General features: G+C 46.4%; 1 protein-coding gene across 2 annotated transcripts; it reads right to left on the reverse strand.

Annotated features, from left to right (window-relative positions):
* Window positions 1-74: 74 nt before the first annotated feature.
* On the reverse strand, window positions 75-23149 carry LOC149329829 (uncharacterized). Of its 2 annotated transcripts, XM_089560530.1 has the most exons (8): window positions 22740-23145; window positions 17289-17502; window positions 15706-15801; window positions 14255-14323; window positions 11453-11590; window positions 6265-6398; window positions 2534-2612; window positions 75-289 (listed from the first exon to the last, which is right to left on the reverse strand). In XM_089560530.1, exons 1-8 carry the CDS (start codon window positions 22763-22765, stop codon window positions 188-190), a joined length of 858 nt encoding a protein of 285 aa, XP_089416656.1. In that variant the 5' UTR covers window positions 22766-23145; the 3' UTR covers window positions 75-187. The 2 variants fall into 2 exon arrangements, with proteins under 2 accessions (XP_089416656.1, XP_089416657.1); XM_089560531.1 differs by lacking the exon at window positions 11453-11590 and having other exon boundaries at window positions 22740-23149.
* Between the last annotated feature and the right edge of the window lie 964 nt (window positions 23150-24113).

The following is a 24113-nucleotide window of genomic DNA, read 5'->3' on the forward strand; positions in this document are numbered from 1 at the left end:
ATGCATTGAGTGCGTTCTCCAATATCTTTTATTGTGTACAGCAGGTGCACCTAAAATAGTTAACGACCACTGAATAAAGTCAACACCAATTTTATTCAGTATTAAGATGCAGTTTTTACTGCTGATTTTATCATCTGTACTTAAACTCTGCGTGGCTTATTGCTCACGTTCCTGTTATCGTTTAGCACTAAACATCAGTGCTTCTACTGGATGACTTCTCCTTGGCTAGCAGTTCCCTAACGATCTTCTTCAGAGGCGTCTCCAGGTTTTCAATTCTTTCTTCTAGGTGCTGCAAGAGGTAGACAAAATACAGCAATAAATTTAGGTTTACATATTTAGATTTACTCATCACGGCGCGTTCGTCGCAAGATAAAAATTCTTGCCCTGAAAAAATTAAAGGAATGTGACAGTAATGACGAAATAAAAAAATAATTTAACACATCTTTTGACTATTTGCCAGCCCTATAGCTTACCACGCATTCCGAAAACTAGGTAATAACATGTTGGCTGGATTGACTGAGAAGCAGTGATTGGTGAAAATTGCCAAAGCTTCAAGCCGCGTTTTTCTAAGCGCTAAGATAAGCAATGTTTTTTTTTGAAACCTAAAAGAAATTGCATAAACTTTCGGTGGTGGAATGAAATACCAATCGGAAAATAAATCGAGCCTTTAATATGAGCTTCCTTGCAAATCTCAAATTTATTCTTTGCCGCCGCGGTGGCTCAGCGGCTATGGTGCTCGGCTGCTGACCCAAAAGACTCGGGTTCGATCCCGGCCGCGGCGGCTAGAATTTCTTTGGAGGAGAAATTCTAGAGGCCCGTGTACTGTGCGATGTCAGTGCACGTTAAAGAACCCCAGGTGGTCGAAATTTCCGGAGCCCTCCACTACGGCGTCTCTCATAGCCTTAGTCGCTTTGGGACGTTAAACCCCATAAACCAAACCAAAATTTATTCTTTATCTTGAGAGGTGTCGATTTTTCGATGTAGTGTATTTTGCAGTGTTCGAAATTTAATTGTTTTCAGAACTCAAAGCAAGCAGTAAATTCCAATAACTGCAGCCCACAGGTCTCCGAGCTCATAGGGCCAGCCGTCTTACTAGGGCTGACCCCGCGTTACATTCTAATTACTCTGTCTTATCCACAGGTAGTTTGGGGATATTATCAAATATCATGATCGGAGTGGTGACGGACTCAGGGTTGAGAGCCTGATCATTATCTTATCGAAGATAAGCAAGGTCAGTCTCAGCTGACTCCATCTAGTTTCTATAATATTTTTTTTACAATCGACGCTCTCGTATCCCTCCTTTCACCACGCTCCGTGTTTTTCTTATTTTGCGCAGGTTTTCTTCCTGTCTTGAGCATTTTATTTTGCAGATGAGCGTTGTGCATTGAAACATAATTCAAAGTACTAATAAACCATAAAGAGGGGATAAACTTGTGCGGAACCTTGCGACTGCTAATGTGGTCACTTGAGAATTAGCTGTTAGCTGAGCGCCTGAAAAGCGAGACGAGGTGCTATCTGATAAAAAAGGAAGGTAAAAAGCTATATGAAGTAGCGCTATACAGAAGCTGCAGGTCATGTTTTAAGAAAGAGTTTGGACAAGCCTACAATAGACGATTTATAGACCGAGAAAAGAAGAGTTTAATTGTTCATAACTGCGAAAGAACACGACAAGAACACAGTAAAAATAAAAGTGCAAAACAGACAAACAAGCAGGAGCATGGTTAGATTTTAGATCCATCAGGCGGCTCAAAATCGTCGACTACTCAATTAAATATTCCCAAATTTTTACTGACAATGAAATTCGCTGCACAAGGTGATTAGTTTCGACGCACTCTTTGCGTCGAAACTCATGTTTGTTTTAGGCGGAACTCTGGCGTAAAAGAGAATCAAGACTTCCATAGTGTCCCCGCATGGGTCGAGAGTTGAGCCACATGATGCAACCAAAATGAATAATGAGTAACATGAGTCGTGAGGCGATGTGACAAGTGAACCAACAAGATTTACCGATCTTGATCCATATAGAGTCATAGTGAGAGCATGAACTTGTTTAAATCAGGTGTGCGGTTGAGCAGACATGAGTTCAGAGCCGAAATATGTTGGCCTTCATGATTTAGAATGACACCGAGAACTGAGCCTACGCGTTTACTGTGTCCATCAAGACACGTGAAACACAAAGGCCGACTAATAAAGTACTCATAAACACATTAGACAGATAAAAGCTGAATGGAAGTAATGTTTTTTTTTTCTGTGGGCCTCAGTGAGTACCCATGGTTATTCCCATCATCCGCTGAAAGATCGTTCTCATCTTGTGTCAAAAAAAAAAAAAAAAGGGACCGGGTTAAAGACAATATCAAAGTGGGCTTTTCAGATTGAGAACGCGCTAGCCTCCCTTATTTGGGTCTTTAAGCTTTAGGTTTGAGCGGGGCAAGCGCCTCAAGTTTGCCTTAGCGACTCAACTCAATTTCTGCCTGTGAATGCAGAAGCAGCACAAGTTGCAACGCTGTACGCAGTAAATAAACGAAGGGTAACTCACCATTATGGTGTCTCTCAGATTTCTGACTTCCGCTTCCAAGAATTTGCATTGATCACTTTCTTCCTTATCACTCTGGCGGCTAAGAAGAGAAGATAATTAGGAAAATTATATTAGATAGGAGGGTATCTCTTTAATAGAGAAATCATGACGTTGTGACCGTGCAATCTGCTTTTTGATATCAGTGAAAGGGCTCGTCGGTTCACTTGTGTCACAAGCGGCAGCACGTGTCGGCAGCTTTTACTTGGCTACGTTAGGTTAGTATACTTGATCTAACTTACAATACTCGGCGCTTTGGAGAACTAAGGCTTGCTCCAATTCATTATCTTCATTTCAGGTGGAAATGGGAGCGACATGATACGCTACTATGTCTCAACAAGTACAGATGACTCTGAAGTAAGATTACCAAAGGAAATAGAGCTCTTCGGTGCGCACACCCTCATTAAGCGCGCCCTTAAAGAACAGCCTTGTAAAAACACACTTTGGTGTCCTTGGCTTAGCCCGAAACTCCTTACACTTTAAAGAGTTTACCATCATTTTGTAGAAAAAGGTGCAACAATCATAGACAAACTGAGTTGTAACAACCACTATTCCTTTTCCTGACTAAATATACATTGCTTAACCGTCAATGGTAAGAATCACACCTTAGTGTGCACAGTTTGTCCGCAGCGAGAAATGTACGAGGTCTGTTAGAAAAGTATCCGACCTTTGGCCGTAGAAAAAAAACTTGCATAACTGGTACGTTGCAAACATAGTCACCTTCAAAGTAGTCTACTTGGGACTCCACACACTTCTCCCAGCGGTGCTGCCATTGTGGGAAGTATTCCGAAAAGGCCCCTTTCGGAACGGAGTTTAGCTCAGCTGTCGTTGCAGCCATAATGTTCTTCCTTGTCTGAAATCGCGCTGCTTTCAATGGCCTTTTAATTTTGGCAACCAGCCAGAAGTCGCTGGGGCCATATCAGGACAGTAAGGAGTCTGTTGAACTACAGGAGTCTGGTTTTTCGCGAAAAAATCTGAATCGAGTGCGAGGAATCTGCGGGAGCATTGTCGCGATGGGTGCGCCAATTTCCTGTTGACCTCAGCTCCGGGTTCTTGCGCCTCACAGCATCACGTAGGCAACGGAGGACATCCCTGTAGTACTCTTTGGTCATTGTTTGACCCTGTGGAGTGCGTACTCGTGGTCTGCCACACAGAGGGTGTCAAAGAAAGCACTCAGCATCACTTTCACATTGCTGCGCACTTGGCGGGCCCTCTTAAGTCTTGGTGACGTGGAACATTTCCACTGTGACGACTGGGATCTGGTTTCCGGGTCGTACCTGTACACCCAAGACTCGTCAGCAGTGATTATGATGTTGATGAAGTCGGGGTCACTGTTTGCGGAATCCAGCATGTCCTGTGAGACTTCAACACGAAGCTGATTTTGCTCCACCGTGAGCAGCTTCGGCACGAATTTCGCCGCAACTCTCTCCATGGCCAAATCTTCGGTGATAATGGAATGTTCGGAAAAATTGCTCATGTCCACCTCTTCCTCAATTTCTCGGATAGTCACGCGACGGTCCCGCATCACCATAGCGTTCAGTTCGGCAATGACCTGGTCATTTTGGCATGTTGATGGCCGATTGGAGCGTGGCTCGTTCTCCACCGATGTGCGGCCATCTTTAAATCAATTGTACCACTGCTCAATCTGTGTGCTGCTCATAGCATCGTCACCGAAAGCCGTCTGAATATTTCGAATGGTTTCCACTTGGCTGTCGCCCAGTTTATGGCAAAATTTGATGCAGTAGCGCTGCTTCTTTCACTCCGCCATTTTCCTTGCAATAAAAAACCGACGAGAGCACTGCGCCCTACCTCACTCAAATGCTGCGTCCCAGCGACTGACGCTATCGGCAGGCGGGAAAAAATTCGTGCATGCGCATGAAGGTTCAAGGTCGCCTGATGCAAGCGCGCTTGTATCATATCCATCAAGTGTTCGCAAAAAAAATAAAGTCGGATACTTTTCTAACAGACCTCGTATGTGTGCTGTTCTGCGTCCAAAGGAAGCAACAGGAGAATTAAAATTAATTCCGTGACCTTGGTGGAATGCACCTGCAATCTCGTCGGCTGAGAGCCAAGCGCTCGTCGCTAGACCATCACTACAAATGGTTAATCTTTCCTAATACATGGGCTAAATACGCTGCATGACAGGTGTAAATGTAGTCCAGTCGCAGGATTGAAAACGTGTTGCTATTATTCGTACAATGTGTAGCTCTATTAGAGTCACACGTGTTTGCAGTAGACTTAAATATACTATACGGCATAGACTATGGAATTAGAACGGCGTTCTTGGTGCGAAAAAAAAGAACTGTCGAGCCGTGCCTGTATGCAGCCAGAGTGGTCCGGCAATGGCGTGATCGTATCAACCTTCACTCCATAACTCTCGCCGCTCAATCGGCGCCCTCTTCTTTCCTAGCCGCTGTCGCGGTCGTATGGCCCAGTCTGTCCTCCGAGCAGAGCAATACTTAGCCCGAAGCCGTCGAGCGCACAGTGTCGTGACGACCACACGCCCCTCTCACCGCTGTCACGTTTTCGTAAACTGCACACCTCAGCAATGACAAAAAATTTCATATATCCTTTACGCGCTCCACACAACTCGCACCCAAATATGATTCGAAAAGTTCTCTACATCTCACTTGCCGACATCTCCGATGGAACTAAGCCTTTCTGGAAGCAGTAGTCTTTCCCACCGTATGGACAGAAACGGTGCAGTTGTCCATGTACTACCTTATAAGACTCTTTTAAAGCGAAAGCTTTACTACTTGTACTTTCAGCCTTTGCCGTCGCATGGCGGTGCCACCATTGACCTTTAGTTGACCTCTGTGTGACGTCATGTGTGACATCACGCCGAAGAGAAGGGCGACCGACTCGCGCCGTCGCAAGCCGCGGCGGTGCCACCACCGGCGCCTAACTCCTGCGCTCTCCGCTAGGAGCGCGATTGTGGCGTTACGCTGAAGAGATTAGGCTCGACTTACGTCGCTAGAAAGCAGTAGCTGTGCCAACCACTAGCGGCTTAACATTACCTCGCGATCTCGCGTCGTCCGTGTGCGACGGCGGTGCACATGAACGGCGGCCTGACTGGACTGGATTGGATTGGATTAGAATAGATTAGATTAGATTAGATTACATTACATTAGATTACATTGGATTGGATTGGATTGGATTGGATAACAGATGCATCGCCACAAGTCTAATCACAAGCACCACCACTGCCAGCTACACTACCAGCTGAACCATGGCGTAGGTACGCATATTGCTTTCGCAATTACCGGGATTAACCAAGCGAAGCCACAGCGAATTTTTTACTTGTTATGTACTCTCGCGGTCTTCGCTTACGAGAGGCCAGGGCTTCAAAAGTGGACCCATGCAAACGAGCGCGAGCTGAAAATGATGACGTTCGTCTCGCCGTTCGTCTTGTTGTTACCAAGGGCTAAGCTTTAGCTCTTGAAATGTGCACAGGGCTGACCCGCCTCGCGCTTACACTTTTCACTGTCCAAATTTGGTCTCTGGAGACTTATGTCGCCGTTACACTCGAGAGGTAGAAACATCGCTTAGAGTGTGCAGCTCCTCTACCAGAAATTTCAAAAATACCTCTATTGCTGCTATTAAATCCCACCACTTAACACCTTCGCTCGTATGAAGTAATTACACCGCAAAACTGAGTTCCTTCACGGACATGTAAAAAACTGCGAAATACTCACCTTTGCGAGTGGATGTCGTTCAGAATTTGGTCCTCTGGATTGGCTTTTACGTGTCTTTCAAGCTCTCTTGAACCCGCTTCTTCCCCGGTCTCTTGGTGTTCCTTGCGAGGGTTCAAGCACTGCTCAACGTGCTCCTGTTTCAGGGAACAAAGGTTCCAGAAATTCCGGCTTAGTACTTTTATAACGCACGCAGGCAACTAATTTTTGAGCGATAAATTGAAGCACAACCATCTACTCTCTGTAGCAACCGCATATTTAAGTAATTCAGATATTTCTGGCAGAATAAATCTGACTTGTTGCTTGATTGATTGATTGATTGATTGTCTGAGTAAGTGGACGACTGATTACGAGGTTCGTTTACTTATTAATGCAGTACCATAGTTTTGAATAATGTGCAAAGATAAAATCTATCAACTGGAAAGAGGTTAGCTGCTGTGGTTGAGACTCTCGTGGTACCTTGGGCGGGTCACCTTGAACAAGTATTGAGCAAGCGTGGACGCTTGAGCAGGCTTGAGGAGGCGGAAAAGTGTTCAAGAGCAGGCAAAATGTGTCATAGTGAACAAGGGAGCCGTAGCGCTTCCGAAACGTCTTTCTATCTTTATTGGCTTTGGCCAGTGACCAGCAATCCTCATCACCGTGATTGCTGACCAGACGGTATGCCGTCAAACCCTCGAGTACATCAAAATGTGTCACACACCACTGACTTTCTACTCATGTCGTTCGCAGCTATTTGGGTTTGGAGAATGTTTAAAATACATTGCCATGTTTTTGACCCAGAATAAACGTTGAGTAGCACATGAATTACATGTTTACATGCGTGTTATGCGACCCGCGCGTTACAAAATATGCTAATAATTGGCGCCGTCAATTCATAAATTTACAAATATCTCTCAATATGCTTTTTCTTTTCAACGCAGTAAGAGTGCACCTTTGCTCTGACAGCTAAGAGGCTGCCGATTTTTTTTTACTTTAATTCTCTGATTCTAGGCCCCCGTGGTGGCTCAGTGGTTGTGGCACTCGGCTGCTGACCCGAAAGCCGCGGGTTCGATCCCGGCCGCGGTGATCGAATTTTGATGGAGGAGAAATTGTAGAGACCCGTGTACTGTGCGATGAAAGTGCGCGTTAAAGAACCTCAGGTGGTCGAAATTTCCGGAGCCCTTCACTACGGCGCCCGTCATAGCCAGAGTCATTTTTGGAGGTTAAACCCTAATAAGCCAGTTCTGTGGATTTTCGTTAGCATGCCCATGTCCGCACGTGTATCAGGTTGCGCAGTGCGCGTATTCAGCTCGAATCTCCTCCTAGATGTCGCGCACCTTTAGCTGATGGCGATGTGTCTCCGAACGGCGCAAAGCTACAGGAAAATCTGACAACTGTCCGCCTTTTACTTTCGACCAGAGGAAATAGAAAATACTGCGCATGCAACTCCTGCATTCCAGCAGAAACATTAGCGCCGAGCGTCGCCATTTAGCTTGCGTCATTTCGGATGGCGGATCGCAGTGTCGAAGATGCGTATCAGTAAACACATAGAGGGAACACTCAGCAGTGCGATCAGCTAATCAGACTAAACGAAAAAATTCCTTGCTTCTTGTAGTTACTGATATGGTGGTGCATTGATTTTGGCTTAAAGTATTTAGATTACACTTTTAGATGAACTAAAACTGAAAATTATTCCCTCATTATTGTCTACGCTTGTATCAAACCACGGCAAAACCTCCTTTTAATCTGTACTGTTTGGCTTGCTTAACCCTTTCGGCCCTGGTGTCCTATAAAAAGGACACGAAACAAAACGGCTATAAGTCATGATTAAAATGCGCAATAATCTGAAACAAGAACTGAGCCGACTCCCAAGGCATCCCTATAAGCGCAGACATCACTTTCTCCTTCGTCTTCCTCATCGTAGCGCCGAGAGTAAACAAACAAAATGGCGGAAGATGGGAACGGCAGCTGCAATGGTAAGTGCTATTTTGCCATTTTTTTTACTCCATACCTAAAAGCGTGTTCGCGATTAGAATTTTGCACGTTGTTTCAAAGACACTAAAGGCTTTAACAGTTGCAGAACGTTTTCTGTGCGGTTAGTACATTTGTCGCAGCGCGCCGCAATATGTGTGTCCTATATATAGGACACCAGGCTTCAGTGGTTATAAACCACCGGCGCGTGTTGCATGCAAGGGCAGAACATTTTTTTTTCGTAATGCCTAATTTTTGTTTTTGTTTTCTTGCAGAGGCAAAAACTGTGACCTTACTTAACGGCAAAGCGGCCTCAATTAAGACATCTTCGTCTCGAGGATCCAAATGTCATGTTTGCTGCACTGAAGGATGGTTACGTGTCGGAGGTTGAAGACGCTGAGGAGGACGTGGATTTGAGCTCTCGGCTGCCTCCAGCGGTGAAGAAGTTGACAAAGCAACACCGGAAGACAGGTCATGGTGCAGGAGAGCTTTCAATAAGATAGCAGCCACGTATCACCCTCAATAATCTGGTGACGAGAATGAGAATGATTTTGATGGTCTACCGACCCAGTATGCGTATTTTTCTCGGTACGTGCCGAAGAGTGTTTTTTGGCTGTTCTTGCCGAGGAAGCAAACATGTACTCTGTTTATCAAGAAGGAAAATCCGTTGAGATGGCGAAGAAGAAATCATAAAACTGATTTCACAGCATTTAGCGATGGGTGTCATTCGCTAGCCACGGCTAGAATCTGCTTGCACATTGTAGACGTGAACGGAGACCTGTTGTGAATGCTCTGCCTTCACTACGGCGAACGCTATGCGTTCACTACGGCGAACGCTATGCCTCACAACGGCGAACGCCAAGCGCATGCTCCTCACGCTTTCCCTCGTCCCTTCCTCCCCTTACCCTCGCCCGGTCACGCTATGTAAGCTGGCTGATCGGGATGAATAAAGGCTCTTTCTATCCCGAGCGTCTGTTTGTGTTCCATGGCAGCACGGCACGCGCAATGCGCGTACAAGCTTTGTAACGAGACCACAACACCAATTATCCTTTCTGGACGGTCAGGACAGATTTGAACACATTTCGTGAAAGATGCCTAAATCTCTCTTTCGAGGAGCATCTTTGCAGCGATGAGCAAATAATTCCGTTCAAAGGACAGCGAGACATAAAACAATAAATAAAAGGGAAACCAAATACGTGGGAAGTGTAAGTTTTCATGCTGCGCAGAGCCTTGGGGATTTTCTACGGCTTCCTCGTTTATCAAGGTTCATCCACTGAACTCATTCCAGCTGTTTCAAAACTTTTCACACGGATTAATCAAAGTCCAGTATTAGCTGCACCTCAAGGCAACCAGCATGCTTGTTCTCAATATTTGAATTTTTGTGAAAGTCTTGAAATAAAGAGTAACGTCCAACTTTGCTTTTTTTTTTCTTGCAACCACTAAGCCCTGGTGTCCTATATATAGGACACGACGCCATCTTTAAAAACAAGGGAGTACTAGAGAATTTTCTTGCTTTAGTGTGTTCCTTGGGTGGCAGTGAAGTAAAATAACACCTTAGAAAAATTCCCGAACTAGCAAAAAAAATTCAGGGCTGAAAGGGTTAAAAAGTTGTGAGAGCTTAATTTTGAACAACCTGCACAGTGCATCATGCAGACAAAAATAGAAACGCGATCGTACAACGCGCTATAAATCTGCAGTAGTATAACTGGTTTAACATTATGCTTGCACATGTTCACTTTTAAAATAGTCGCCTTCCCAAGGCTACTTTGAATTAAATTTCACTATCACTCTATTCTTCTGCGCCTGCTTGGGCCTTAGTGGAGAGCCGCGAATAATTTCGACCACCTGCAGTTCTTTAACATGTCCTACACTGCACAGTACATAGGTCAATAGCATTTTACCTCCATCGAAAAGCGGCTACCGCGGCCGAGATCGAGCCCACGTATTTTGGGTCAGCAGCAACGCACCGAAACCACTGAGCCACCGCGGCTGGACCATTCTACCACCACAAGCATAGTCGAAGCTGGCGATAATGCAATCTTATTTACGTAAACCATCGATTTTCTCTCTGGCGACTGCGTCCTCACAACACAACTGCCCCTGCTTCTTGAATTTTTGCCTCTACCTAACTTGTGCACTTGTGAAAACAATACGAACAACCAAAGCCTCAATTTGCTATAAACATTCATCACTGAAAACAATCTGGACAAAAATATGAACGCCAAGCCTTTGCTTGAAAGTTTCATAAAGCATGCCTTGCCGAGAAATTTTCAACGAAATATTAAGCAAACGTCCGCTAAAGGGAGGAAAGAGTTCTTCACAATGATTGATGGGAAGGTATGTGAAAGTAAGGAAACCTTTACATTAAGTTTTCCTCGCAGCAATTTCTAGTTTGGTATTATGCATCAATTGCAAGTTCATGGCTGGTCCAACGCATGTATAACTGCCTGCAAGAAAACCACCCAGAAAATAATTTTTCTACAGTATAAATCACGCGGTTTTATAATTCATATTAAATTGTGCCTGCTACTGTTACTTGAGCTTACAAAATGCGATCTACTAGGAGGCTCCCATTTCTTATAGTCCACTCCCGAAAATAACTGCGGCCCAAGCTGTATTTGATACTCTCAATGAGGGGCCTCTTCTGGTGGTGCCTTGGGGAAGCCGGTCCGGAGCCGGAGTGGAGCTGATGAGATGACACCAGCCAGCCGCGCAAGACCTATGGTTGAACAGGACTGGAGCGGCCGAGAGCTGCGCGTGCTGTGCTTGAAGTCATGTAAACTGCTCAATAATAACCGGAAAACAGCGCTCAGCAGCCATTGCTGCCGTAACTATGCCATAACTATGGTATAACTATGCTAAGGAAGAGGCTTATGTGCGTGACCAGAGTGATAGCGACAGCAGTGACAAGAGCCAGCCGTGCTCGCCGCCAAACGTGCAGCACATCGACACGTAAACCAAACTGAGCAGGTTGCTCAATGACACCTAGCGTCAGAAGCAGATCAGAGCCACCCGGCAGACAATTCAAGCTCCAACCTTTCGAGAGCAGTGTGCCGAAGCGGCGCACCAGCGACGGGCATCTAAGACGAATCGTTTCACTATTGTTTCTTTCACTGCGTTAACACATCTTTTGAATAATCATTATGGCACTTAAGCCAGTACGCATTTGCGCAGTACCAGTCTATGTTGTCGGCTATAAAGATTTCTTTGAAAAAAAAAAAAGCAAAATACTTCGCCCTACCACTATTTCATTATCTGCCCACTCTTCAGAGCAGATTGGACACATTCTCGATTCTTGTTTAGCTCCTTTCCTTTCCAGGGTCACATCTTTGGCCGTAGCAGAGTGCGAATGCTGTAAGTTTCCATCGTTATCCTGGCTCTGCGGTGAGCAAGAAAGAGAAGGTTAGGGAACTCTGTAAATGCCTTGTGCGCCACTCATGATGATAACCGTAATATTTCCGCTGGATATTTCCGAAAATATATGCGGTTGCTGTTTAGAGGTTTGCTAAAAATGGTTGACAGACTCGTAGTTTACTAACAGCAGTGTTTCGCAGATTCCCGCCTCTCTGCCGGAGTATTTGCGTACAAGGAATACTTTCTTATAAATCTCTTTGTTCGTGTCATCAACCCACACTAGAAGCAGTGACAGTAGTTTCAGTGCTAACAGAGGTTTGTATCTACTGCTGGGGTTAAAAAAGACGAAATGCTCCAAAATATGATATTGCGTTAAAGTTGTTAATGTGCTTATCGCTTGCTCTTCGTGAACTCAGCCTGATTTCTATTAAATTCGTTTGTGTCTCTTCGATTGAGTTACAGTGTGCAGGTATCTAATATTTACGATGGAGCCACGCCCATAGCTCTTACCTACTTTTGTATTTCTTTCCTAGCCCAAGTTTAAATCTCAATCACGATGTATTGTTCTTGCTTAGGAGCGATGTCGCTCTATCTAGCCTCATATTGTGACGAAGGAGACGAGGCTAGCAGTGGCGGGGGATGGAGCTCTCGGGCTAGGCCAACGGTCATTAAATCATTCCATCGCCATATGTCATGTAGCCCTGTCTTCATCGGCTTGCGTCATGTAACATTTGGTGTAGGTACGGGGTACCAAATGTCTCGTGGCGGCCAGCCGAAGAATAAGACGAGTTGGCTGATGGCAATGAGGTTATTTAATGGGCGCCGTCCTAGCCCGAGCGCTCAGTCGATGATGATAATAATGATGTCAACAGGCTTAGTGGCGCTCGATCCCGCGCCTCTGTCAGCTTCGTCCTCTTATTCACATTACTCGGGGCCACCGTACGATCATCCCGATCGTGAGGGAAAGACACTGACGAAGAAGCGCGGCAATGGTGATGGTATCGCCTATGGAAATTTCCTTGTTTATGCCACTACACCTTGGCCAATCTGCTTATATGGGTATGAGCCATGTCTTAAGAGGAAGAAGAAGAATGGTGATGGGCTTGAGAAGACAATACAACAGAGATGGCAAGGTGGAGTAGTGTTGGCCGCCACGATGAAAGAGATAGATAAGCGAATGAGTTCCAGTCTACGAAGCTTCCGGGCCGCAGGTCGCCAGAAGCCGACGACCAAGGCCCCAGGAGGCGCCGAGCGGAAGGGGAAGGAGAACGGTGTCTGCACATGTGTAAGGAGATAGCGCCACCCAGCGGCGTTCGTGAGGAGAAGAAGACAAAGCACGAGGAGCGCGTGCGGAGGGGTACGCCGGGACAGGTCGAAGAGGATTACGTGGCAGAGAAGAGAAGAGCGCGGTGGGCGACGGACGTGGACGAGTTCTGCTGGCTCCCCGAGTTCCGGGCTTGGGCCTTAGCCGCAGACGTCCGGGCCACGAGACCTGGACTTCCATCGTCGAGAGCCTCAACCACCAGGCTCAGGCGCTACTCTTCTCCGTCCATCCGTCAGCTGCTCCACACAGGCCGCTTCTGGCGCCTACGTGACTTTTCCGGGATACCAGACCTGGAAACCGTGTCGGGAGCCCACGGACGCCGACGCTGCGGTAGCGTTGCATCAACATTGGAACGCCCAGAGACTCCCTGACTGCCCGACACCCAGCCAGTCCTCCCCGCTCGTTGCTCGAATAAGAGACAAGTAGTGTGACTATCCTCTCTGACTTTCTTTTTCCTGTATATTTCGTAAGCACTTTGTTCTGTTCCCCCGTGTGTTTTTCCCGTGCGTTGCTGCCTTGCTCTCTTATTCCTTTCCTTTTTTCACTCTCATATTGAAATTGGTTTCCTTTCCGATAAAAGCCGCCTCGTTTATTGTTTGTACTTTTGTGTTTGTTTAAAATAAGACCTGCAATCTCACAGATCCTCACAACATGTAAGCGGCGTCTCGGGTCGGTGGGGTAGGTACGTCGGATTGGTCATATGGCGTCGAGTTCATCGTGTCGGGTGGTCGAGGTGGAAGACGGGGCGTAGGGATCAACGCCGAAGTAGGTTCGGGTTTGAAAGGCTGGGGCATGGCCGGCCGACGCAGAGCAAGAACTCACGGCTGTCTAACACGGCTGACGCAGGACGCTGAGGCTCTGGGACCAGGATGCCGATATCCCCTAGTACCTGACACCAATTTTTACGTGGCGGCCAGTCGAAGAATGAGAGGAATTGACTGATGGCATGAAATGATTTAATGGCCCCTGGCCTTGCCCGATCGCTCCATCCCGCGACACTGCCAGCTTCGTCTTCTTCGTCACAATATTAGAGCGACTCTCGCTCCAAAATGTTATCAAACGTGAAAACAGGATGAAAGGAAACTAAAGTAATGGTTTCTTTAAAATAAAATTGCGGTGACAATTTGTTGTGAGGAACCTAGCCAAGAACACAGGTTTGTGGTTTGATTTCGTGTGAAAGATTAGTTGTTGTTGCGCACCTGTAATAACATCTTTGTTTTCAAACTCCACTAACTTCTTGGTTGGCGGCCAGGTAAGCCTGTTTTATTTTGGCACAGTCTTCGAAATAAAATTACTAGAAGCGAATGAGCATGCTAGCTGCGATTAAAGCGCTCAAAGACGTGCTATGAGTTCCAAATCGTTCACCTGGTTTAGCCCTGGTTGGTTCTGTTTCAGCTCCTCCAGTCTTTCGTAGTGTTGTCTAAGGATGTGATCCTGTAAAAGTCGTTTCGTGAGCACGGTATTACATAACACAGCCTCATTCAACTGTGTGGTGTAAAATAATTTAGTCTTTGCCAAGAATTATTTGCCGCATGACAAGTGCTATCACGGTCGGCCATTCAGTCAGGCTTTGATTGCATTCAGTTCGGGGGCTTCACCTATGTCCAGCTTTGTGCTGCATTGAATTAGAGATTCTTCCATAAACGTAGCATGCCCAAAATCATGTCGTCTTCATGTGTCAGCATTCATAACTTAGTCATCGGTAGCTCGCTGTGCACAATTGTCAGTGTCGGATATAGCCGTGTCACACAATTTTCGATACAGCCTTTGCATGCATTAGTTTTTTTCTAAAAAATTGGCATCAAGATTATAGTTGTTCTTATAGTGGGAAGCACTTTTGTGACAAATTTTAATAGCGACATAACATCTAAAGTTCTTAGGTTAAATCATTATCAACTTGTCTTAGTTCGAAGGCCAGCGCTTAAGGCTTGATTAGTGACAACGAGCCGTTCACTAACGCGCGCGTCCTGATTACATTTAAAGCACTCTACGCTGCTCCAAAATTGGATTTGAAATTATACAGCAGAAATGAAAGGAAATATCCACTTTTTAACACTCTTTAAAATCTTTAAAGCTGTTCGCAAATTTTAGCCTCGTTCTGAACGAATTTAATGTTTGATTCTTGTTCAGTGCAGTTCCTATGTTCTTTCAAACAGCGCATTTGCTCGCAAATTGAACAGCGCAGCATGTTGAACACACTCCATATTTTAAACTACTATCTGTAAAATGTGAAGCCTGCTATCTCTGAGCCTACGGATGAGAAACGAAGAAGAATGGTCGGATAGGAATCAAGCAACCAATGGAAATCATGCCTCGTAAGAAAGCATCTCTCCCTATGATCTGCCACAATGAACATTGTAGCAGCTTGTAGCGGCTGCGCTCCCCACTGAATGCTGTCAGTTGTGCTAGAGAAAGGTCTAGGCGAGCTCCTGTTTGAATAGAACTATTGGTAGCAACATGAGCTATACGTGTGGGTTTAAAGTAAAAGTTGTTGACTATGCTCTCTAGCGCAGACAGCGTGCTAAATTGTGCTTTTCATTCTGTTTAGGTTAGTCGCACTGCACGGAGTGTTTTTGACTCCAACCCGCTCTATGTCCGGTTTTAGCGGTTGAACTTGTAAACATGCTCTGAATATTACACCTCGAACAACGAAGCCAACCCTTAATGTTTTAGAAATTCAGAAGAGAAGTACGTTTAATATGAGCTCAAGCACAGTGATGCAGGGGTTAGTAAAACACGAGGTGGCTATAAGATTTAAGTCCACTGACGTTTTTATGAATTCAATTAAAACTGGCAATACGACGGTATTTTCGTACCTTAATAGCGATGAGAGAATCCGGAAGGCAGCAAAGAGGGCAATAAATGATGAGGCCATCTAAGCCTTTGTTGTCGACAGGCTCCAGTTTGATGACCTACAAAAAGAACAAGAATTGGTATCAATATAAAGGGCTTGTAATTTATGAGTTATCACTTTTTTACCTGAAAGGAGCATAATATAATAAAATGACTCAATTTTAGGTGTTTTTTATCACTACGCTCTCCTTTCGATCATTCGATCAACTTACTGCGGTGTGCCAATCGCTAGGCCATGAAATCGATGTATTGTGCATTCTCACGCTCACGTGTGCTAAGTGCTGCACTAGTGCAATATTTTTAGCAGCATAAAGTAATCAACGCGAAAGCAAAGCATTTCTGTGCAGCTATGTGGGTGTGGCACATATTTGCGATAAGCGCTGAAGATATTGAATCCCGACGTCTAGAGTAGATCTCAGCATGAAATTCCCAGCCAGCACTCCATACGTCGATACGTCGAGACTTATAGAATATACCGGCATACATTGCTTCATTCAACGCAGTCAACTGTAGCAGTGAGTACTTCATTCTTAGCATGAACAAAAGTTTTTGCGTCGGTATTGTTTTCTATCGAATGCCATAGTAATGCAGAGTTCACAGTGCAGCTTGCGCTTACTGCACTTTCACCTTTAGTGCATTATACTTCACACACTGGAGCATTCAGTTTGGAGGCTCGTATCAGTGCCAAGAAGTAAAAAAATTCGGGGTTGGCATAGGTGTCCCACCACGCAACGTGACAACTGATGAGCAGGCGACCTCTGACAAAATGCTAATTATTTAACTCAGGAAAAAGTAGCACTTGTTTACAGTTTGCTCAACTGTTAAATAAATAATCCCTGCCGTCTTGCTGCGTTAAAGTAAGACTTTGAGAATGAACTTTAAAAAAGACAAAGCATTTTGTTTTTCAGAATGAATTGAGAGCATTGCAGGTCTAGAAATAAAAACCACAAAAAGTGTGACACGAAAAGTGGGTTTGATGGAGCGTTTTATTTCCTTCACCCTACATGGAGAAAGGGTATTGTACGCGATAGCCTATACAGCACGTCCGGTGAAAAAGCCGTTGGCGTAGCCGGCAACGCGTGTGGGAAACAATCGGGGGCTGGGTAAAAGAATTTGTATGATTTAAATGTTTAGTTCTCCTGAATGCCACTTGATTGCTGTGTGATAGGCGTCGAAGAGTTAATGAAATGACTGTAGTTAGTTGATAAATTGATTAATGTGAGAAATGTAAACAGGAAAAAGATTGAAAAAAGGGGGTTCAAAGGTGTCAATATTCTCAGAAAGGAAAGCGAACACTTGATGATGCTAATTAAGCAAATTTAGAGTGTGTAATTGATCAATTAATATCCAAAGCAATTGAAAAAAACAACAATACATTGAAAGGCGTCAGACTGCTCAGAATAGAAAGCCTGAGGCAATAAACTATCATGTCATACCCTTAAAGCGGAGCTTAAGTGTCCTTTTCCATTTTTTTTAGGGCGGTTATGATTTTCAAATTCGCTCAGTGTACAATGCCATTACAGAGAAGACCTGAACCATATCTCACCTTCTTTATCTCTGTCCTCTTGTCGCAGCTTCGACACATGTGTGTTGTGCCCGCAAAATAGCAAGGTCCACAGAGCATGTGCGGACACTGAAGTCTGTAGAATTTTTCCGGTATGCAGTCGCAGCTCGAACAGTGATCGAAAGAATCGGCTTCCCATTGAAGAGCCTTGCACAGGACCTTACAATCATCCCTAACCTGAAGAAATAAGTACGTGCTGGAAAATAGACACATTTTCATTTTATTATTTGATTCCGGAGCTCGTTTGAAATCAGCGGTGTAATGCGTGCGGCCCATCTACATTATTTACAATTGCACTCCATGAAATAAAAAAAAAATCTTCAAAAAGCTTAGCATTTTGTTGCGAAAGACAGCGATACAGCTATCCTTATCAATATCATTCAAATTGGCGTATCTCAAAGCAGTCCCCTCCATAAAACAGTTGCAGGATATGAACTTCAGCGGCAAAGGAGAGCAGTTTTATGTAATAAATTAAGCACACTTTAGTAATAGACAGTGCATCATTGTATACTTGCCTGGCGGGGACGAAAATTCGACTCTTAATAAACTGAAACATCTTTCCGCTAGTCAAGCAATCGATAACGACACCTGACATCAATACCGAAAACATTTATACAACTCTTGATTTCTTTTTATTACAGTTCCTGGAATATTCATAACGTATTCATGACAATAGAAACGGTATTTAACACGCATTTGTTCCATCGTGATATGTATTTTTCAACAGGTAAAAAAACTGAAACATGTTCAACCAGCTGACAATGAAGCTTCGGCAAGGCCAGCATTAAAGGCTGGCAGGAATTTTTTATGTGACTCCAGCGACGACACCGTTCTTCACGCGGTGGACCGAACTATGCACACCGTCGTGGAAAAAAACAAGCTACCATTGACAAAAGCTTACTACTGAAGTGATGTCCTGTTCTTTTCATTCGTATGCGCACGTACGCGTCGCTGTAATTTTTGCCGCGGTCAAAAAAACAAGGCAACATTCACCCACGATGCTCCGTCGTCTTCCTCAACAACATGCCACTTTTCACATGGTACATGACCACCTCTGTCACGAGGTCGCGAGGCTTGTGCGCAAAGATTGACATGACAGGCGGGCACCGCTCTTGGTAAATCGCCGTCGCCAGTTTTCGAAACTAGGCTCGAATTTGCCAAAGAAAAGGCTTCAACTGGCTCTTTCCATACTCCAAAAAGATAGTAGTAGTAGTAGTAGTAGTAAGGGACCTTTATTCGGCCATAAGTTAGAGGCCGAGCATGTCGACCGCCTGGGCGACCAGAAGTCGCTGTTCTTCCTCCCCTTCAGCGCCAAGCCAGTCGAGCCAGGTGGTGATGGATAATGAAGGTGGGGGGTAGGAACCCGACTGCTGAGCAGCCGGGCAAAAAACAAAGGCAATGGGCCAGGTCCGCATAGATACAGGGGCAGTTGGGACAGGAAGGGTCTGATCGATAGCGATAGAGAAAGAGGCGAGACGGGGTGATAACTGCATTCATTTGGATGTGCCGAAGAAGGCGAGCCTCCGGCACCGTGAGCGATGGATGAGGGGGAGGGTAAAGGCGTTTGCCTAGGCGGAGCTCGAGGTCGACCTCTTTTATGGTGCGGCGAAGGGCGAGTCTCCCACCGTCCTCCGAGGGCTTGGGCCAGGGGATCAACGGTGCCCGGAAAAGTGTGTCTCGGGCGAGCTGATGGGCCAGCTCATTGCCGTCAATCCCTGAATGCCTAGGGGCCCAGCGGAGGAAAACGATGGAACGCTGCAATGCGGAGACCGCTCGTTCGACCTCCTGTTGGAGAGAAGGGGTTAGGGTGCGTTTCTGTATGTGGTGTATAGCGGCTTGTGAGTCTGAATAGACTGTGTACTCTTGAAGAGAGGGAAGGAGAGCAAATGTCTGAAGGGCATGTGCAATGGCGAGGACCTCGAGCGACAGTGCATCCAGAGGGTGTAGATACGGCCCGCTGGTGGGGGTTTCAGGAGCGGGGAGGTGTGGATGGTACAGGGCGTAGCCGTAGGAACCTCGAGGAGCCACGAAGGAGGCATCCGTATAGGCTACACTCTGGGTATCAAAGAGAGGGGAATGGTGCTGCGCGGCCGCATGACGACGGCCGGCGTGCAGGACGGGGGACATGTTGGTCGGGAGGGGGAGGATACGAAGATTGGGAGCAGGGGTTGGAATAGGAGAGGTAAAAGGGGCGGTGGGAATGGGCGAGATACCCGCTTGAGTCAGTAACCACTGACCCTGACGGGTAAGGGAAAGCCGGGCAAGCTGCGAGTCACGATGGAGAGAGAGAAGAGAATGGAGAGGATGAAAGAGGCCTGTGGCAAAGATCTTAGCGGTAGAGGTAGTGATAGGGAGGTTGAGAGCTGCCTTGTAGAGGCCCACAAGGGCAGTCTCGAGAGTGTTAAGTCTGATTGAAGGAAATGTAGGGTGCAAAGTACAAGACCTTGTTGAGGGCCAGCGCGTGGGCAACTCGGCACGCGTGAGCCTCGTGGAGACCTGAGCGCCGAGTGACCACGCGCCGCACTAGGTGAGTTACGGAGTGGCAGGTGGTGACAGCGTGGTGGAGGGCTTGCACGTTCTTGGCTGCATGCAAAGGAAAGCCAAGAACTTTGCACTGCGTGACGACAGGAATGGGAGAGCCAGAAAGGTGGAGAGAGACGAAGTGGTTGTGTGAGCGCTGGTATGAGGAATGGTTGAGAAGGAGAAGCTCGGATTTTTCAGGAGCAGGAGAGAGGCCAGCGGTGGTGAGAAAGGAGTCAATGAGATCTAGGCCTCGTTGCAGGGTGTCCTGTACACGACCTGGAGAGCCCGACGTACACCACAGAGTGATGTCATCGGCGTAAAATATATGATGCAGGTCGGGAATTTCAGCTAGCTGGGAGGCGAGAGGGGCCATAGTAAGATTGAAAAGGGTAGGAGAGAGAACAGCACCTTGAGGAGTGCCACGGGTGAGGTGGTGGGGGTCGGACAGATGGGTGTCTACTCGAAAGCGAGCCACACGTTTAGAGAGAATTGAACGGATATAAGAGTACATGCGGGGGCCACAGTCCAGGGAGTCGAGTTGGGAAAGGATGTGGTCGTGGCAAACACTGTCGAAGGCCTTGCGAACATCGATGGCCACAAGTGCGTGAATTTGAGTGGGGGTAGGTGACAGAAAGGTGTGCTGGAGAATCAGAAACATGTCTTGTGCACAGACGCGGCGTCGGAAGCCGATGAGAGAATGGGGGAAGATCTCCCTCGCCTCGAGAAAATTAGAGAGGCGAGTCAAGGCCATTCGCTCAAGGGTCTTACCAACGCACGATGTCAGGGAGATTGGGCGGAGGTTAGAGAGAGAGGGAGGTTTGCCCGGCTGAGGAATCATAGAAATGAGGGAGGAGGTCCAGGAGCTCGGCAGGCAGCCTCTGTTCCAGGCCTCATTGTAGGTATGAAGGAGGAATTCTTTGGCGCAGTCAGGAAGATTGCGAAGTGTGGTATATGTAATGGCATCCTCACCGGGAGCCGAGCGCGTAGCATTAGCAGCCAGAGCCGATTCGAGCTCTCGAGGAGTGAAGGAGTGCCCTCCATACAAATTCGAAAAAGATAAACAGCGAATACAATGCATTTATGGCTCAATATTGATGCAGAAATACAGGTCGTTACGTACTCTTTTCCTTATTACGGAGATTCAATGGACTAATAACGATAAACAAAAGACTGACCATCAGATCATGCGCATATGCAACAAATGTTCAAAAACAAATCAAAGAGCAAAAACTGTTTTCGCAGCTGAAAAATTTTCATTTAAATTGCTGGGTTTCTTTTCCTCACCGCATGAGAAAACTGCACGTGATAACGTTCATATCACTGACTCTTTTTTAATCTAATAATTTAGCTTGCATTTAGTGCAAATTTGTTCCTTTCAGACACTAGCTAGTATCTGAAACCCTCGACTCCGGCCTCCCTCAAAGCCCATATGTCGATTGGGGGTGTTAACCAAAACAAGAAAAACAAGAAGGAGGTATTCGCCCAGTAAAAGCGCTGGTTCATTTTTTTCGCAGCAAAAAAAAAAAAAACCTCCCGGAGACGCGTTAGGTGTTGCAGCGGTCAATAAAAATTACAGAAACTTCAAAGCAGCAGCCCACTCCCGGAAATCGGTAACGAAAAATAAGCATATACATGTAGATTTTTTCTCTTATAATATACGGTATCGAGGATAGAACTCCTGGTTCTATGAGAAGTTTATATTTTAAATGTGTGAAGAAAATCATGGTGTAGCAGATGTTTGCATTAGGCTGTCGTAAGAATGGCGGCGCTCCAAATATCGGATGATATATGCTTCTGGTTGGCCCTGTGCAGTTCATTAGGAGGACTAAGCACTGTAGATATGTAATACTTGCGATTTTTGTCGGATAAAACAGCAGGAAATAGATTTTTTCTCACTTTCAACAATTCTCTCTTATCCACTTTAATAGAATTTCTCGTAAACAGCAATTGTTTTGAAAAAGAGAGGCTGCCACTACGATCCTAGTGGCGCTTCTATCGTCAGCGATGTTGCAGACAAAAGCGGTTCCTGGTATCTGTGGCAGATATCGCCAGTATTATAATGCGAATGCCTATTTTAAAAACGCCTTACTGATATCAAATGTTGTTTTATACATGTTTTGCATCAATTTCAACGCCACCACCGTACGCCCCTCGATAGTGAAGCAATAAATATGTCCATAAGTTGCGTAAACCTATTACACTGACTACATATCGTGTCCTAAATGTCAGGGCTCGCGGATGCCATGGCACAAGCTTTCTAAGTCGAAAAAGCGGCACTACCGAAACAAAAGATATGTTTACAAGTCATTCTTAGCGCCGCAACCGGCAATCCGGTTTTCCGCAAGGACTTTTCATTTGAGCCAAAAAAATACAATCAATACAATTAAGCGGACTGCTCTTTGTTTCAATCGCTTTCAGTTGTGACAACTGCATATATATATATATATATATATATATATATATATATATATATATATATACTAAGTCAAAAGTGAATACCTGTCGGGCTTGCTTGCAGCGTGAGACTCAACACAGAGCATAATAACACTTTAGGACGGCCTAGTTGTGTAATCGGTTCAATTATGAAAGCAGTCCTTGGCATTGTACTACTCCTTCGGCTTCATCTGATGCCAAGAACTCACCTTCTGCTGGCATTGATCGTCAATGAGAACTACTGTGCAAGCGAATGTACCCTGATTTCGAACCACTGTCATTATGACCCTTTCGACGGGAGATAAAACTAAGCCACACTGTTACGCATCCTCAAATTTGGCCGAAGTGATTTGAGCAAGGGCCGAATTAGGAGTTCTTCACAGCTTACTAACTTCTCGAGTGGCCATTTGTGGCTCACGGCGACTAAATATTACCTCGTAGCGAGAGGGGATGCACACAAATAAAAAAAGCACGAACCCATCGGAGCGGTGAGAAAACTCCATTCTCAGTTGCCGAGCCACACGAAGAAGACGAACGATGCCGTGCTTATCTTGTTTTTACTGAAAGGCCGCTCAGTTAGTGCCGTGTGCATCAAGCCGATATCGCGAGTATGCTTCTATTTTTCCTCCTTCGCCGAGTCGTTTCCCGGCTCGCGCACGATATCGCGGTGACTCAGGCGTGGGCGTGCATCGTTCTAGCCTGAATGCGGCCCAGCCGTAGCGTAGCCGCTTGCAGCTTGAAACAGAGGCAGTGGTAATATGGGTATGCTCAATTCCAAAGCTTTGCTAGCCAATCGCCATCTCTATTTTCACTATGCCTGTCCAGTACGGCCGATCCGACCTGTGAAGGCCCTCTCTTGTACTCCTTTCCTACTCTCCCCCATCAGCTACCCTTCGCGCCTGCTCTACTCCGGTTGGGAAAGTGCCATCTGAGTGGCGCCTCACGACGGAAAACAGACGAAAATAATTTTTGAAAACTTCCTTCTTTCTTCGTAAGGCGGCGCTCTGCATCCCTCATGATTAGGGTGCCTCGATGCCAGCGCCGCCGTCCAGGGTGGTGACACCCATGGAGGAAGAAAAACTAGGAGGGACCATGACGTCACAATCTTGAAGCCTAGTCATAAAAAATATAATGGAAAGCATCATGGGAAATAGGCCCTCACGTGACAAGGCAGTGGTAGCTCTTAGCCGGATTTCGGTTTCGGTTTCGCTCTCTCGCTGTACGAGCAACTGCGCGGCCATCTGCTTGCGTTCACTGACGGCTCCGTGGTGAGCGCAAACTGCTCGCTCGCCGCAGCGGCCACCATCCCCGAGCGACTCGTGCGCTGACTGCGGCGCAGTGGAGACATCGGAGCACAAGCTCCTTCGCTGTGCCGCTTCTGCAGTGCCGCGTCGCGAGATTCTCGCGGCCTGCAGGGCGCTGGGAATCATCCCGGACAGTCTCGAAGCGCTCCTGTGGCCGCGCGGCAGTGCGAGCACCCGTGATATTCTAGCCTCTATACCCGTGACAGAACAGTGGTGAGCCTCTGTGCGTTCATCGAGCAGGCGGGCTTGACTTCCCGCTCGCTCTTCGCCAGGTAGTGCACGCGTGACACGAACGCTCCGTGGGTGCTACCTCGGACGGTATACGCGGCCGGGCGCCCCACCCCGGTCGCTAGTGCAATGTGCCGCGCGCTCGATTAGTCCGAGACAGGACGCTACGAGCGCGCGGCTATGTATACATACATTTTACTTCTTTTTGTAAGTGATTGTGCGCAGTGGCCGGGAGACCGCGCGCAGGGGCAGACGTAAAGCCGCCGGCACTCTCTCTCGACAGCGAGAGAGAGAGAAATACTTCACTGCTGCATTTCAC

This window comes from Amblyomma mixtum, chromosome 9 (assembly GCF_055824585.1).
Source record: "Amblyomma mixtum isolate Tamu chromosome 9, ASM5582458v1, whole genome shotgun sequence".
Lineage (NCBI taxonomy): Eukaryota > Metazoa > Arthropoda > Arachnida > Ixodida > Ixodidae > Amblyomma > Amblyomma mixtum.

Bases quoted from the DNA above. Each gene is read 5' to 3' on its own strand.
- LOC149329829 (XM_089560530.1), bottom strand. From the start codon at position 22,765: ATGGAGTTTTCTCACCGCTCCGATGG. The intron at 15,802-17,288 runs GTGAGATATGGT...TTCTTTTTGTAG, and splicing joins AGAGGACAGAGATAAAGAAG to GTCATCAAACTGGAGCCTGT. The intron at 14,324-15,705 runs GTACGAAAATAC...CGACTTTTACAG, and splicing joins ATTCTCTCATCGCTATTAAG to GATCACATCCTTAGACAACA.